Genomic DNA, 12,417 nt, shown 5'->3' with positions numbered 1-12,417 from the left:
AGCCCCCCAGCAACACTCTACAAGCCTCTTAAAGGATATGCATGCCCTTTTTTTGATAAAAACGGGCAGTTTTTGGGAGGTCTGCAGAGTGCAAAAACTTTTTTTTAAAAATTTGCCTCTTCAAAATCTTGGTGTGTCTTATACTCCGGTGCGTCTTATACTCCAAAAATATGGTATATCCCCAAGTACAGTATATCCCCAAGTTATTCTTAAAGAGTCGTTGACTTGAGTAATGTGAAAATTGAAGTCATCCATCTGTAAAAAAGTTTCATCATTGAAGAAGATTCTTTTACGCAGTACAATTTAAAAAAAAACCCTGTTTATTTACAACTCTACAAAGGTACAATAATAAGTGATGAAACACTTCAGAGTTAAAACAAAGATCCAGAAAAGCTGTTTTGTGTTACAAAGTTGAGGAAAGAAAAGGAAAAGTAACATAAAAATCGTACTGGTGTTTCATCTACGAACTGGCTATAGTTTTGGAGGCACGTTGGTGAAGGAAGGATTTGGAAGCTGTCCGTATCCATGACCGCAATCCCTGGAAAATAAATAACAATTATAAAGAGTAATAATTTGTTTGAGGAAACTGAGAAAGAACAGTAAATTAACACGGGCTACGCTTTACCTTTTGGCAGAAATGATCTACGATTGAAAGCTTAAAGCAGGCTACGCATTAAAAGAGACCTTCTAATATTTCACGTTTCAAATGTAAACTAACGGGAATATGTCGAGAACAGGGCTGTCATTCTTTTGACTGCCTGCAACTTGAACTGAAGCATAACAAAGCGGTCCCCAACCTTCCTGGCTCCGTGGAGTGGCAGCAGCGGATGGGGGGGGGAGGGGGGGAAGGGAAGGATGGTTTTGTGGCCGTGTCTGCCACTTACACAAATGGAGCTTCACACATGCATGTACTTGCCCACCACTTGTGTGGCCCAGTTCTCAACAGGCCGCGGCTATGGACTGGGGACCCCTAACAAAACAAAATCAGTAACTTGATTTTGACTTGAACTTACAAAGCTGTATGTAGGCATGAGTTATCTATATGTGCAAAAATCAAATTACAGTGGTACCTCGGTATTCCTCGTTAATTGGTTGCTGGAGGCACGATGAGTACCAAACAATTTTTCCCCATAGGGAATAGTGTAGTGAGTCATAAGGTAGCCGGCATTGACAAGCTCTAGCTTGTGCATTGTGTACCAAACAAATGGTGAGTACAGGGACAAAAAATTCACATTGAAATGGGTTGAGTACCAAATTTGATGAGTTTCAAAGCAGTTGAGTATCAAGGTACCTCTGTACTTCAGGTTATATATATTGGCTTCAGTGAAACTGTTCTGAAAATACACACACACACACACACGTATATTCAGAGCAATTTCACTGAAGCCAATTTCAAGAAAATTAAAAGCACGATAGAGCTCATTAATTTATCTTCTATATTTTGCTTTACAGCAATTCATTTTATCATAGTATTTCGTCCAGAGTATTTGGTTCAATTGGTTAATAATATTTTAAAAAATATATGCAAGAGAACGTCACTAGGTCAGGTAATCCCCAATTTGATGTTTTCTGACTTTAAGCTCTATATTTTGTTGCTACCATCTATTAATCAAAATTGTGAATGAACTACATCATTAATCAGAATTGTGAATAGGGACTTTTCCTCTTATAATTGTAAGATTCAGATATGCAAAAATGTAAACTCTAAATTCAAGCTAAGCAATCTAATACTTGCATTCTGGATTAAAAATAGAGATAACATTTTCAGATCCCCCCTCCCCCCTTCTGTATATCAGGAGTGTCCAACTTTAAGACAGGTAGACTTAGAGCATCCCTGCTCTAAGACTTCTAAATTATACTTCCTTTAAAGAGAGAGAGAGAGAGAGAGAGAGAGAGAGAGAGAGAGAGAGAGAGAGAGAGAGAGAGAGAGAGAGAGAGAGAGAGAGAGAGAGAGAGAGAGAATGAATATTTTTTTTCAGAAGATCATGCATTTGGAAAGAAATATTGCCTAGGAAGAGATTTAACTTTTAATGAACACAATAAAAGTAAAGCTATTGTCATTATGAAACAGTATGTATAAAAAATGCATTATTTTCAAGAATCATAAAAACAGAATGCTTTTTCTCGTAAACCTAGAGCAATATTGAATAGTTTGGATCCAAATATATTAGATGTACGGATGATTGGTAAACTAAATCAATATCTCTACTTAAATTCATTAAATTAAAATGAAGAATCAATTGGTTCATTTCTGAAACACCAGTACCTATATTCTGTGCATTAGACATTTCATTTCCATCTCAAGAGGAAAAGACCATTCTAGACTGCGCAGTAATTATGAGTGCTTCATTAACTGACAGACCAAAACAGAAAATATTAACTTTGGAAAGAGGAATACCCATAAAAAACTACTCAACATAAGCTCCTGAAATCTCATATTTTATCTATGCGAAATAATTCAGAAACCTTTGGCCTAGAACAAAACAGCAACAACAGACGTGAATTCTGGATGCATAAAAAATAAATGATACTGTTCAGCTGCAAATTAGCACAGTTAAATCTCTACCACTGTTTTGAGAAATATACAAAATAGCACAAAATTTGACATATTTTACTGATTTTAAAATGGCCCAATCTGAATGAGTGGATCTGCCCTGCTTTTGCTTGCTCGTGAAAATATAGCTACCGTGTTTCTCCTAAAACACGACCCACCCAAAGTGAAGGCCCAGCACTGTTTTATGCGCATGCGTTAAAATTAATCCCTACCCCCCTAAACATTTGGCCCTATTTAAGCACGTGTGCGGCCAATCTGCAAAAGTGGCCCACAGAGGCGTGTGGGGCACATGGGGTGCTCCTTTCAGTCGTGGAAAAAGCCCAGCGAAGGACGTGGGGAAAAAAATTAGGACACCCCTGGAAAAGAAGGCCTATCCGTTTTTTCGGGGGTCAAAAGAAAATAAGATCCTGTCATATTTTTGAAGAAACACATTAGTAGTACAGATAGTGTTCAAGTTATGATGGCATCTTCCATTGCTAAGCATGTCAGCTGGTAAGTGAGGCACACTTGATTTTACTGATTGTTAAGTGAATTTCATGGTCATTAAGCAGACCAGGCTTTTCACATTGACTTTGATTATTAGAAGCAAACTTTCATAAATATACACTGGCTGACAAACACTTGTATTTTGATAATGTGACTGTGGGGCAGTAGTGGGATCGCATCGCAACCGGTACGCTACGACGGAGCTGGGTGTCCTTGGCGGGCACGCACACTATGCAGACGCCACCGCCCAGTGGCACTCAGCTGCTTGGCGGTCGTGCAGGCGTCATACGCTGTGCGCGCAGGCGCAATTGGCCCATTTACCTCAAAAAATGATAAGGAATGTGGGTGGGTGGGCCAAACGGCCCACAGTTCCGGTGCAGTGGCCGCTGCTCCCAGCTACCACCGGTACGCCCGTACCGGGCAGTACCACCTGGAACCCACCACTGCTGGGGGGATGTTGCAATGATTATAACTGCAACAACCAATAAATTCCTTTTTCCAGCGCTCTTTGTAACTTCCAATGGTCACTAAACGAATCATTGTAAGTCAAGGACTACCAATAGTTACGTGAATTGATGAGAGCTTGTCGATGAATGAGCAAACTGCTCTTTATATTCCAAGCCACATTTTTTTTTTAAAAAATGGAATTATTCCATTCCATGCAGATTTATTAAGAAATGTTTATGAAATTTTATGAAGTACATTTATACAGCAGCGCAACTGCGACACAACTGGCTCAGGGAGGCTTATAGCCTTCAAATGAACACATTTGTTCCTTATCTGATTCGAAAGCGTTTCTGGCTACGGCTTATTCTTGCTGCCTTAACCTCTAGAAAAACTGAAGCCGAAACTCTTGTTGTGTTAGCATTTAACTGCTAAGCCTGTCAAGTTTTACTTTCTGAGATTTTGTACTTTTCGAAGTGACTTTTATTTCCGGAAATTCTGCAAAAGGCTTTGATTAAAAACAATGAAAATATTCTATAGTGCTCTTAACCGAGCGAACAGTAGATCAGTTCATATAAAATGTGCAGCATTTCCTACTTTGAAAACACCTGCCATTATGTGAATAGGCTTTTATTGGGGTGGGTGAGTGAGCGGAAGCTATTGAAGAAGGAGCTATCACACCACTATGCCATGGTTAAACACATACTATTTTCCCCAAATGGTGTAAGAATGATATCATCAATTGCCGACTAAACAAGCTTTAGCGGATCGAGATTGAAAAGACGTAGGGAACTGATGCTCAAAATTCTATATAATTGGCTATTATTATTGAAATCTCATAAATGGATTCTTTAATGTAACTTTGGAGGGGAGGCACAAAAATACTGATCTTTCTAAACATATATACCTTAAACTGAATGTCTGTGGAGATTCTCAGCCATCCAGGTCATGGTTCTCCCAAAGGTCCTTTTTCTAAGATGCTTGTCATCCAAGAAGCTTCTTCAGTTCTGATTGAGTGGTGGAGACCCTTGAAGGTCATCTGGTTATTAGCCCTTTCTCTGAGAGTCGTTGAGCCACTTGGAGGCCTTCAAGGCCATTATCTGTGCCATCAAGAGTGCAAACGGGTGTGCACTTGGACTTACTCTTGGACCTGCTGAAAGAAGTGTGTTGTAAACAGGAGATAGGTTGGTGCCATATTCCTCTCCCTCCGCCGAGAGAAGGCTGTTCAATTTTAACATAAGTGGCCTCTTTGTGTACAACACAGTTCCAAGAAGGTTCCACACCCATTTTCACTATTCACATGATTCTGAGGGCACAGATAAACCTTTAACAGATCTTTAACAGTAACAGAGTTGGAAGGGACTTTGGAGGTCATCTAGTCCAACCCCCTGCTCATGCAGGAGACCTATACTAGTTCAAACCACCGAACTTTCTGATCGACAAGCTCAGCCACTGAGCCATCTAGCCAAGCTTCCCTCCAAGTGGCCTCAATGTCTCTCAGAGTACTAAGAATCAAATGACTGCAAAGGAATGTAAATCCTTCCATTCTCCACCATTCCACATGTCCTCAAGGAAATAACGCAAGTCTAGTTGCCTTTTGAAAAAGCACCTTCGGGACATAACCCTAACCTTAAACTCTTTCTACCTGCGGTTGCACCAAACTAACTCTTACTTAGCAAAAAGAGTCAGCTGAAAGGATAGTTACAAGGCTGTGTTTTGGGGTCAGCATTTTTCACCCGAAAAATGTCCTAGTTTGAGAAATGGCCTGTTTGGGGGGCATTTTTCGGGATGTTTTCACACCGATTTTCAGGCCAATTTTGGCTGGAAAAACAGCCTGAAAAATGGGTGCCTCTGATGCCATGACAGTTGTTAAATCTGAGGACAGGTTTTCAACTAACATTTTTCCCGTGTCATTTATAAGTTTAAGCAGTCACTAAAATGGTTGCAATTCATAGGAGTATTTATGATAATAGGTCACAAAAAGACGGAGTAGATTATCTGATCAGGAGAGTCATAGCCTAACACGCTCCCTGTTCAAACTGCGCCTCAAAGCCACGTGTCCATGTTAAAAGGGTGCAAAGTCACTGAATTTGGATGTCAACATAGGATTCGCAGCACAGGATATGGGCTATGGCAGGGATGTGCAAACTTGGGAACTTTTAAGACTTGGGGACTTCAACTCCCAGAATTCCCCAGCCATACGGCAGGGGAATTCTGGGAGTTGAAGTCCACAAGTCTTCCAAGTATGGACACCCCTGGGCTATGGGTTTCCGGATCTACCACAAACATAATGTCTTGCGTTCTTGATTTTTTTTCATCTATCCCATAAAAAGTCCTTCCGCCACAAAAATGGAACCACACCTTGAGGTTGACCAATGCCATAACTGAATCGACATCAACCATTTCTGAATTGAGATGCAATTAAGAAGTATCAACCATAGCTTCCGAGTCACCATTAATTGGACACTCTGCAAGCGGAGAAAAAAATGGCTAGAAATCTCCAATTTCTTTCCCGAAGGGTTGAAAAGTGTCAAACAGTCTGAAATACGTCAGTTATTTGAAAGCAATTCTCTGGTACATTATTAACTAAAGCTTAAAATAATTATTTTTTTTTAAAAAAATAGATACCTACCAAAGTATCAAGAGAAACAGATCTCTTTGGGCCTCCATACGTTCCAAGTGACTCCTAATAAAAAGAAGAAAATGCCCTTTTTTTAAAAACTAATTCAAGAACTCCACTTTTCTAAAATCTAAAATTAACAGAACAAATCATAAAGAATGAACATCACAATTACAAAGACACCAAGCCAACAAAGAGGAATAGGGTTTAAGGGGCAAAACATCGCTGTTTTGAGTTCTTAGTTACATTATTTTGTCCATAAATTCTAGGATTTACAAGTTACTAGTTATGATGTTTTACATTGGTTTAATCATGAACACTTGGCTCCAATTAAACTGACTAAGGCATTTTTTTTTTTTTAGGTACTAGCACAAATTAAACTTTTTAAGATGAAATTTTAGATGGTGATCTTAAAAGCCTCTCTCTGTAATCTAAAATAAAACTGTGGTAATTGGTATGCTTTGCCTGCTTTTATGGGTTATATTAAGATAAATTAAGTGAGATTAAAATCTTATTTGATTTATTTACCTTTTGCAAATGAAGACCGTTTTAAGGGTTACATCCTCAGCCTCTGACGAAAAGCGACCGCAATTAGTCATGTCAGAAAGTCTTTAAAAGCTTTGAGTTTATTGCTTCCGGCACACGGAGTAAGGCTGTCATTAAGATATCAAAATTCTCAGAAAAAAACAACAAAAAAATATTCCAAAGTTGCGCTAATGAAGAAATTGCTCAAGATGAAAAACTAAGTCACAGGTTATTTTTGATTGATTCTCTGCATTTTTTAAAAAAATTTATCTGATTCAGAAAATGCATTAGCTATTTTAAAACAAGAATATATATATATATTAAAGTTGGAATCCAGCCGCTCAATACCGTTTGGATACTTTCTTTAACAACTCTTTAAATCTATATCGTGTGCATAAATGGAAAACAAAAGAGAGATAGCTGTAGTAAACGTAAGGCACCTTTAGGTTTTTACCATTTTAAAAAAAATAGCTGTATTGTAGCAGATATTTTAAGAGGACCCATTTTATGCTGATCGTTGTTAAAAAAAAATCACTCCTTCCCTGTTTACAACTATTTATTAAGGTTTTTAAATAAATAATGCATACTCTCACACACACTGATTTTTCTTTCAAAAGTTTATTTAGTATCAAGCAAGAATAAACTTTGCTTAACACTACAGAACATTTCAAGACTCAAATTACAAAATACCACATTATTTGCATTTGTGATCTCTTTCCCTTTTTTTTTAACGCATGTTTGCAAGAGAAAAAACTAGCAAAATAGTTGAAAGGTAAAACTAGAGAAGAACTTAATTGTTGAAAACCTTTCAAATAAAAGGTTACGCTTAGGTTAAAATAATAGATTAACATGTTTAGTAAACCTAACTGTTTTTAACACTAGTTAAAGGTTTTTTTTTTCCTTTTTGATTTTTTTTTTGATCACCTATTTTCCTTTTTTTTTTCCTTCCCCCCCCTCCCAAATACAATCCAGAAATAAGAAAGAGCTCATTTCACTTGTCTTCTTTCCTGTACAGGTTTCTCAGTCAGCAAAAAATAGATTAAGCTCAGTCCGTCCATTCAGATTAAGCACTTTGATTTTAATAAAAAGGGATTGTTCATAGAAAAAAATTACTTTGAACAGTTTACAGGACTGGTGGAGATTGGGCAATTCACAACATCGGACAGAATAATCAGTATCTTGCATATGGCTGCTCTCTGTAGCTTCCTTTTGTTGATCTTGACGAAGGAGCCTTGTGTCTTGAGTTGGTCCAGTCTTCCTGTCCTGAAATCACAAAGTTTGGAAAAGGGGTAAGGCGTTTTCTACCAATCTTTGAGGTGAACGTCTATTTTATTTTTTCAAGATGGAGGAGGGATGGGTGGGAAAAAAAACCCATCCAAGAGGGAAGATTTTTAATCCTTCCATGATACCTTTTCCTCGAGGCCCTCAGCAGCCCCGAAACACAAATTGCATGGAATGTCTGAACAAAAATTCAACACAAACCTGGCTCAGAATGAGGATGCAAATCTCAACCTGAAGTAAAAGCTAGGCCCAATCTTAATTCTTCAGTGGCGGCAAATCTCTAGGTCACTGAATTATATTCGTTTCTGGATTATATGCCTTTCTTCCTGTTCCTTTCACCTTCCTTTCTTCCCCTTCCACTCATCTTCTTTTTCTTCCCCATTCTCTCTATTTCCTTCTCCCTTTCCCGCCCGCATTTCTTCCTTTTCCTCTCACCTTCCTTTCTTCACCTTCCTTCCTTCCCCTTTGTCTCTCTCTCTCTTTCCTTCCCCCTTTCTCTCCCACCTTCCTTCCTGTCCCTCCCACCTTCCTTTCTTCCCCTTTCTCTCTCTCCTTCCTTCCCCCTTTTCCTCTCACCTTCCTTACCTTCTCTTTCTTTTCTTCCTTCCCCTTCCCATCTTCCTTCCTGTCCCTCTCACCTTCCTTTCTTGCCCTTCCTCTCATCTTTCTTCCTTTCTTCCCCTTTCTCTCTTTCTTTCCTCTTCCTCTCCCATCTTCCTTTCTGTCCCTCTCCTTCCTTCCTTTCTTTTCTTTCTCTTTCCTTCCCTCCCAAAAAAAAAAGAATAGAAAAAAAACCCCATAGCTGTACCATTTCACTCATCTAAACCACTTTAAACAATGTAAGGCATCGACAATAAAATCCTTAATGAGATGGCCCATTTTTGCTCAGTGTCCAAAAGGAAGCAAAGATGGATGTAGGTGTATCCCCCCTTGAAGAAATAATTCCTGACTGGGGTATCCCAGCATCAAATGATTCTTCCTGTAACTACACATACGAGAGTGCAAGGATCTATAATATAAGTGCATAACAAGAGTCTCAATAGAGCAGTGGTTAAACTGAAGTACTGCAGGCTAACTCTGCTCAAAACCTGGAGTTCGATCCTGACCGGCTCAAGGTTGACTTAGGCTTTCATCCTTCCGAGATGGGTAAAACGAGGACCCAGAATATTGGGGACAAGATGCTGACTCTGTACGCTGCTCAGAGAGGGATGTAAAATATTATGGACGGGTATGTAAGTCCAAATGTTATTGCTATTGCAATAAATTATTCTTTTCTTTACAGGATTTTTTGCTACCCCCCCCCCCCCTCAGTCCCTGGGCATTAGGTGGGAGAAGAACAGGAGAACAGAGACTTGAGATGGTGTCAGCAGAAGTATGGGAAGATAGTAATGACTCACTCCCTGTTTGCACCAAGCACACCGTGACCTCAGGGCTAACGTGTTCTCTTGCAAGAAGGCAAAAAGGGACAACTCATACTGATGTCGGAGCGTGGAACGATCAAAGCTCTGAAGTCCACAGAGACCAATTTAGCATGTTGCAAGGGGAAAAAAGAGGAAGCTTCGGTGACTTTTCAGAGAATCATGCAATCAGCTGCTTCCCCTCAAGGTGACTTAAGAGTCATTTAAACCTGTGACGTGGAGAGAGCTTGCACGGTAGAATAATTTACTATATCACGACAAACTCCCAAGTTAAAGAGGATGGGTGCTTCAGTTGACAAATGCTGTTTTAATCCCCTCCTACCTACAAAGAGCCTCAGGGAAACAGGAATTCAGTCGTTTCCCCCAACGTCTAGCAATTAGCAGGGAAATCTGCAGTAACTCTGACAAGAAGCAAAATGTGGTGTATGTGTTTGCCTTCATGGGTGTGAAGGTGTCACTGTCAGTCCTGGTTGAAATTTTGAGTCCCCGATATCTAGCCATAATTTTAACTTTTTATTCCTTTCCCCATAACATCTCGGGACATCCTTCATCCAATATCTCTAGTCCCGTGATGGCGAACCTATGGCATGCGTGCCACAGGTGGCATGCAAAGCCATGTTAGGGCACGCGAGGCATTGCCCTGTCAGCTCCAGCACACATGTGTGCGCTGGCCAGTTGACTTCAACCTTCATTTTTGGCCGTTTTTCTCCCTCCGGAGGCTTCAGTAAGCTTCCCTGAAGCCTCCGGAGGGAGAAAAATGGCCCTAGGGCAACCCGGAAGTTTGGAAATATTTATGTGCGTGTCTGTGTGGGGGGGGGGGGGTCACGCGCATAGGTTAGCCATCACTGCTCTAGTCAATTACAATCTTTGTGCTCCAAACCTTTGCTTTTATTTCATTGGACCCCATTCCCCTTTCCCCATTCCGTTACATGGCTGGCTGGGGAATTCTGGGGCTTGAAGTCCACACAGCTTAAAATGGCGGAGGTTGAGAAACACCGCGAGAGATGAAGAGGAGTAGTGCCCACGCCATCCAATGTAGTGGAATGGGAAAATTACCTTGGCCAAACGTCCTTATATGGCCAGCCATTTTGGTATTCACTCCCAATTCCCCAGTTTGGCTGGTGAAATGGTAAATTCAACTTCCTAATTGCTCCACTTTGGGACTGAACCCACAGTCCCCTGCTGCATAAAATGGCAGATTGAAAGAATCACAAAGCAGCGTCATATAGGCTAGTTTAACCACAGCTCAATGTAGGAATTTAAATCAAGCAACCTTGAATTGGGCCAATCTAACCTTTACAATGACCATGTAAGATAAAAATAAATCCCACCCACCCCCAATATCTGTGTCGGAAACTAACTTAGCTAACTTTAACTCAGAATCTGCCTTCCTGTAATTTCAAACCTTCCTTCTGTGTATACCTCATGCCGAACGAGACAGAGAGAGAGAGATAGGAAGAGAACATGCCTTGAATAATTTTATCTCCATGCATAATTAATTCTCATTTTCAATAATAATGACAACAAGGGGCAGGCATTATTACTCTGGGAAACATACGGTAGCCATCACCCCTTTTTCGACATCAAAGTGAATTCCAGAGCATTCAAAGTACTCACTGTAAGAATCGTACGTCTCGTCGTTCAAGCCATGGGCATAGTCATAGTAATCGCCACTGTTTGGAAGAAAAAGAAAATATATTAATCTTGTTATAAGACAGAATGAAGCTGACCCTACTTAGCAGCTACCTTTTTTGAAGGTCTTTCAAAAGCAGCAGGAAGACATTGTTGAGCATTGCATATTGATACACTGAAATACATACATACATACATACATACATACATACATACATACATACATGAAAGCTAAGTGAGAAATATAAATATACATACATACATAATACATACATACATAATATATAATGACAACATGGGGTGGGTATTTATGTAGGTATCCGTCCGTCCATCCATCCATCCATCCATCCATCCATCCATCCATCCATCCATCCATCCCTTTTGAAGGTATACCATGATGCTTGAACTCATCAGCAAGGCCAAAAGGGGAGGAAAACTTAAGAGGTTCACCAAGGTGATATTAAAGAGCTCCAAATTCAGATGGCTAAATGTATTCATTTTAACTACATACAACAGTTCTTTAGTTCTGATTCCAAGGAGAAGTACAACACCATAAAGAAGTCAAGTTATAATAAAACAAACAAACAAATTTAATAAAAATATGATGACTTGGTAATGCTTTAAAATGGCCACGGTGCTCAAATAAAGATGGAATTGTCACTCTTTAAAAAACAAACAAACAAGAGAGAGAGAGAGGGAGGGAGGGAGGGAGAGGGAGAAAGAGAGAGGGAGGGAGAGAGACAGACAGACAAACACAAGTCCCTCACAGACTCCCCCCCCCCAAAAAAAGCAGCCACATTCCTTCACTAACTTGTTTTCCACCCCCAGGAGCATAACAAATTAAAGTTTTAATTTGTGTGCATTGTTTAATAGACTATATTGGCCACACGCACCCAGTCACATGACCACCTAGCCATGTCTGCCCCCCCTGCAACAGTCTGAGGGACCGTGCATTGGCCCCCCCGTTTAAAAAGTTTGAGGACCCCTGTCCTCATGCTAGAGCTTATTTTCCAGTTGGGTTTGATTTTGGGCAAAACAGGGTAAAGGCAACTCGAGTACACAGAAAGATTCCTTAGTGGAAAGTAAGAGTGCCAAAGTGAGTGAGCGAACAAGCGAACAAGCAAGCAAGCAAATGAGCGGTTTGTTGCCTGCTTCTTCTCCAAGTAGAGAGGAAGAATGAAGAGTTTTCTCCTGCTGGTGTTGTGGTTAATGTTACGGGGTTAGCGGCTTGCACACGGGTGTGTCAGGTTGCTGGTCATCATCTCAGAGGTGGCACCAATGGCTTCACAACTAACTGCAAGTCTAGTTTAGGCCAACCTGGTCCTCGATGCAAGCTAACGCATTTGCTCTACTGAATCTTTAGGGTTTTTACAGCAATAAAAATGAATAGGAAGCGACCAAGACTAATCTGCTGCGACTGGTCCCACCCATCACAGCAACCGCTTTGCTAAAGCCCC

At 40.2% G+C, this 12,417-nt stretch overlaps 1 protein-coding gene across 2 annotated transcripts in view; it reads right to left on the bottom strand.

The window, feature by feature from the left end:
• Positions 1-320: 320 nt before the first annotated feature.
• The window catches only part of KHDRBS3 (KH RNA binding domain containing, signal transduction associated 3), a 154,230-nt gene continuing 142,133 nt past the window's right edge, over positions 321-12,417 (bottom strand). The window contains exons 8-11 of one of the 2 annotated variants that reach the window (XR_014175212.1): positions 10,946-11,001; positions 7,743-7,892; positions 6,117-6,170; positions 321-538 (exon numbers count right to left, since the gene is read on the bottom strand). Coding sequence is in view for 1 of the 2 variants with exons in the window: in XM_081951040.1 (XP_081807166.1) it covers positions 7,801-7,892; positions 10,946-11,001 (148 nt within the window). In the remaining variant the exon portion in view is untranslated. Of the gene's footprint in view, positions 539-6,116; positions 6,171-7,231; positions 7,893-10,945; positions 11,002-12,417 lie in introns of those variants that run through there. The other variant, XM_081951040.1, reaches the window with a different exon arrangement.

The sequence above is a fragment of the Natrix helvetica genome (genome assembly GCF_964273705.1).
Source record: "Natrix helvetica genome assembly, chromosome: 4".
Taxonomy (NCBI): domain Eukaryota; kingdom Metazoa; phylum Chordata; class Lepidosauria; order Squamata; family Natricidae; genus Natrix; species Natrix helvetica.
This window is presented reverse-complemented; position numbering and strand designations above follow the sequence as displayed.